Here is a 3,995-nt window from a genome sequence, read left to right on the forward strand (position 1 = left end):
TCCCATGTTGCAGTGCTGCTGAGAGACTCATGCAGAGGCCCAAACTTTACAGTGGAGCACGGCGGCCATCTTGTGGTTAAATTTGGGTACTGCACACCATGGTTATTTGCTCTCTCTCTCTCTCTCTCTCTCTCTCTCTCACACTCTCTCTCACACTCTCTCTCACACTCTCTCTCACACTCTCTCTCTCTCTCACATTCTCTCTCTCACTCTCTCACTCACTCACACACTCTCTCTCTCTCACTCACTCACCCAGTCTCTCTCTCGCTGTCTCTCTCTCTCTCTCTCTCTCTCTCTCTCTCTCTCTAAATGGGACAAGGGCTGTATATGTGGTTGGACTGGGAGAAGAATCCCAGCAGGTGCATGTGGGTCAGAAGGCTGATTGCGGCTACTTTTCTTTTCCTTGTTGTATATATGTATGGGGCGGCAGGTAGCTTAGTGGTTAAGAGTGTTGTGCCAGTAACCGAAAGGTCGCTGGTTCTAATCCCCGAGGCGACTAGGTGAAAAATCTGTCGATGTGCCCTTGAGCAAGGCACTTAACCCTAATTGCTCATGTAAGTCGCTCTGGATAAGAGCGTCTGCTAAATGACTAAAATGTAAATGTATAGGCTATCCCCAAGGTAGTCATTGGGATCCGCTACTGCTCCAACGACTATCGCAAGGGCCGCCCGCTCGCTCACTGTGTTATACTGTGACTAGGCCTACAGACACATTCATATCCTTACGTGGAAGCAACTGCCTTAGCTGGTAGAGCACGGCGCTTGTAACGCCAAGGTAGTGGGTTCGATCCCCGGGACCACCCATACACAAAAATGTATGCACGCATGACTGTAAGTCGCTTTGGATAAAAGCGTCTGGTAAATGGCATATTATATTATTATTATTTTATTATATTTATCCTGTTGCCTGGTGAGTGTAGTAGGAAGGAAAATACACTATGTGACTCAAATGTACTACACTTTACATGGACATTTTGAGTCATGTAGCAGACGCTCTTATCCAGAGCCACTTACAGTTTAGTGTGTGCCTACATTTTCATACTGGCCCCCCGTGGGAAACGAACCCGCAACCCTGGCGTTGCAAGCGCAGTGCTCTACCAACTGAGCTACAGGGGACTATATATGTATGATGCGACCTGAACCGGAAATGACCCGTTGGCAAAAAGGGCTACGTTCATATATATATAGGCCTACTCCTATTCTTCCTAGACGGGATTATTCACCCCCTTTTTATTCTTGCCATTATCGTTCTCATTCACATCATTAGGGTATAGTCCAAAGATGGAGCGTCCATTCACTCCGTCCGTGTCCTACCGATTCAGGAAGTCGACTCAAAATGACTATCCGCTCATTAAACGACAAAAGGCATTTCTTTCCATTCAAACCCAACAGACTGCTTTTTTTATTTACACCCTTTGTCAAATGGTGCCATTTTACATTGCCTTCACCTGGAATGGAGGCCGACAAACATGGCTTACTATTCAGCGTGCAAAGACAACAAAAAAGGCGCACTAAACCCCTACGCTGGAACGGGTGGGGGAAATGATACAATGTAGCCGCTCTCCGAGCCGGCGCGCGCCGCCCGTTAAACATTGATACAATGTAACCGCGGTCCTACAATGTAACGCAGCCTACCTACGCATTCATTCGGTGGCGATGGAATTGCTCTTTTTACTGACAGAGTGGGTGGCTCTTAAAAGAGCCTTTGGGTTAGTAGAGCAGTCCAAATGCGCTGTTTACTTGGAGCTGGTGTACTTGGTTACGGCCTTGGTGCCCTCGGACACGGCGTGTTTGGCAAGTTCACCGGGGAGTAGCAGGCGCACGGCGGTCTGGATCTCCCTGGAGGTGATGGTAGAACGCTTGTTGTAGTGGGCCAGGCGAGAGGACTCTCCGGCGATACGCCTCAAGATGTCGTTCACGAACGAAGTTCATGATTCCCATGGCCTTGGAGGAGATGCCGGTGTCGGGGGTGGACCTGCTTCAGGACCTTGTACACGTAGATGGCGTAACTCTCCTTCCTGGACTTTCTGCGCTTCTTGCCGCCCTTCCCTGCGGTCTTGGTGACGGCTTTCTTGGAGCCCTTTTTGGGCGCTGACTTTGCTGGCTCGGGCATGATGATGTATCGTTGCTTCTCAGAAACGAATGAGGGGGTGAAGGGCGCTTACCCGTCTAATGAAGAGGAAGCTAAGCAAAGTCAGCGGCAGTGGACACTCCCCTGCTTGCTCGTAGGCGCCCCTGCTATTTGCCCAGTGGAGCTCTAGTGCTCAAAAGAGCCTTCCGCTCAGAGGCTAGCTTCCCGAACAAAGACAATTGAGGGGCGCTGCGGGTCCTCACCCCCTCCCTCCTCTCTATAGCCTATGCTCTGTGACCGATGGGGGATTGTGTGTTTCAAAAGGGGGCCTTTGATAGTTGTCCAAATGGCACGATTGTTGTGCCAAATAATGCTGGTGATAGAATTGCCCACTTTGGCACCGTCAGACATAGGGCTCGCATTTTGGACTGTGTGTGTGTGTGTGTGTGTGTGTGTGCGCTGTCCCCCTCTTTTCGAGCCACGTCTACCGACTCGTGGTGGCTTTATGTTGTCCAAATTCCACTATTGCTTGACCCAAAATAACGACTAGTTACCGGAGTGTAACTCCAGTTCTATGAGTGGAGCGGAGCCCCATAGGGGAGCTCTGCTCCTATTGGTTTACCCTCTGCCCTAGGGCAGAATAGCCTGAAGCAAAATTATATACACACCTACAGCCAATGGGAGTACAGGTGTCCCTATATAAGGAACCCCGTTCCCTCAATCTGCCTCCCGAGATATTATCTTCAGCGAGACTAGAGAGGGTCGGTAGGGCCTTAAGTCCTATGGGGCTCCGCTCCACTCATAGAACTGGAGTTACACTCCGGTAACTAGTCGTTCTATATCGTGGAGCTCCGCCCCATAGGGGGAGCTCTGCTCCTATTGGTTTAAGGCGGAGCAAACGCTCCAAAATGTACTCCCTGCCGAGCCTAACACATCCCATTCGAAAATGAGAAAAGGTCAAGCCCAGCAATGGCTGCAACCGATTCCCGCAGTACTGCGACTAAAAACCCACCCGGGCGTCACAATATACCGCGTCATCGGTTATAGACCCGCCCCATCTAGCTCAAATGGCAATGCCAATGGCTAGTGGGCAGATCATCAGAATAGACGCCGTGCTAATCTGTACCAGCAGATAGCCGTGCCTCAATATTCTGTGACAACACTATCGTCCACTAATGTAATGACATCAGTCACTCTACATTAAGTGTCCAACAGACCGCCTTACTCACTCTATGGAACGACTAGTTACCGGAGTGTAACTCCAGTTCTATGAGTGGAGCGGAGCCCCATAGGGGAGCTATGCTCCTAGTGGTTTACCCTCTGCCCTAGGGCAGAACAGCCTGAAGCAAATTTATGCACACACCTACAGCCAATAGGAGTACAGGTGTCCCTATATAAGGAACCCCGTTCCATCAATCTGCCTCCCGAGATATTATCTTCAGCGAGACTAGAGAGGATCGGTAGGGGCCTTTGTCCTATGGGGCTCCGCTCCACTCATAGAACTGGAGTTACACTCCGGTAACTAGTCGTTCTATATCGTGGAGCTCCGCCCCCATAGGGGAGCTATGCTCCTAGTGGTTTAAGGCGGAGCGAAACGCTCCAAAATGTACTCCCTGCCGAGCCTAACACTTCCCATTAAAAAATGAAAATGTCAAGCCCAGCAATGGCTGCAACCACTTCCGCCCGTACTGTGACTAAAAACCCCTTGGGCGTCACAATATACCGCGTCATTGGTTATAGACCCGCCCCATCTAGCTCAAATGGCAATGCCAATGGCTAGTGGGCAGATCATCAGAATAGACGCCGTGCTAATCTGTACCAACAGATAGCCGTGCCTCAATATTCTGTGATAACACTATCGTCCACTAATGGAATGACATCAGTCATTCTACATTAAGTGTCCAATAGACCGCCTTACTCACTCT

General features: G+C 50.0%; 1 protein-coding gene across 1 annotated transcript; it reads right to left on the reverse strand.

The window, feature by feature from the left end:
* Positions 1 to 1,684: 1,684 nt before the first annotated feature.
* On the reverse strand, positions 1,685 to 2,127 carry LOC121561410 (histone H2B). The gene is given in 3 exon segments (XM_041873977.2): positions 1,685 to 1,924; positions 1,926 to 1,967; positions 1,969 to 2,127. Coding segments are annotated over 3 exon segments (375 nt in total). The 5' UTR covers positions 2,113 to 2,127; the 3' UTR covers positions 1,685 to 1,735.
* Positions 2,128 to 3,995: the final 1,868 nt, after the last annotated feature.

This window comes from Coregonus clupeaformis, unplaced genomic scaffold, assembly GCF_020615455.1.
Source record: "Coregonus clupeaformis isolate EN_2021a unplaced genomic scaffold, ASM2061545v1 scaf0588, whole genome shotgun sequence".
Taxonomy (NCBI): Eukaryota; Metazoa; Chordata; class Actinopteri; order Salmoniformes; family Salmonidae; genus Coregonus; species Coregonus clupeaformis.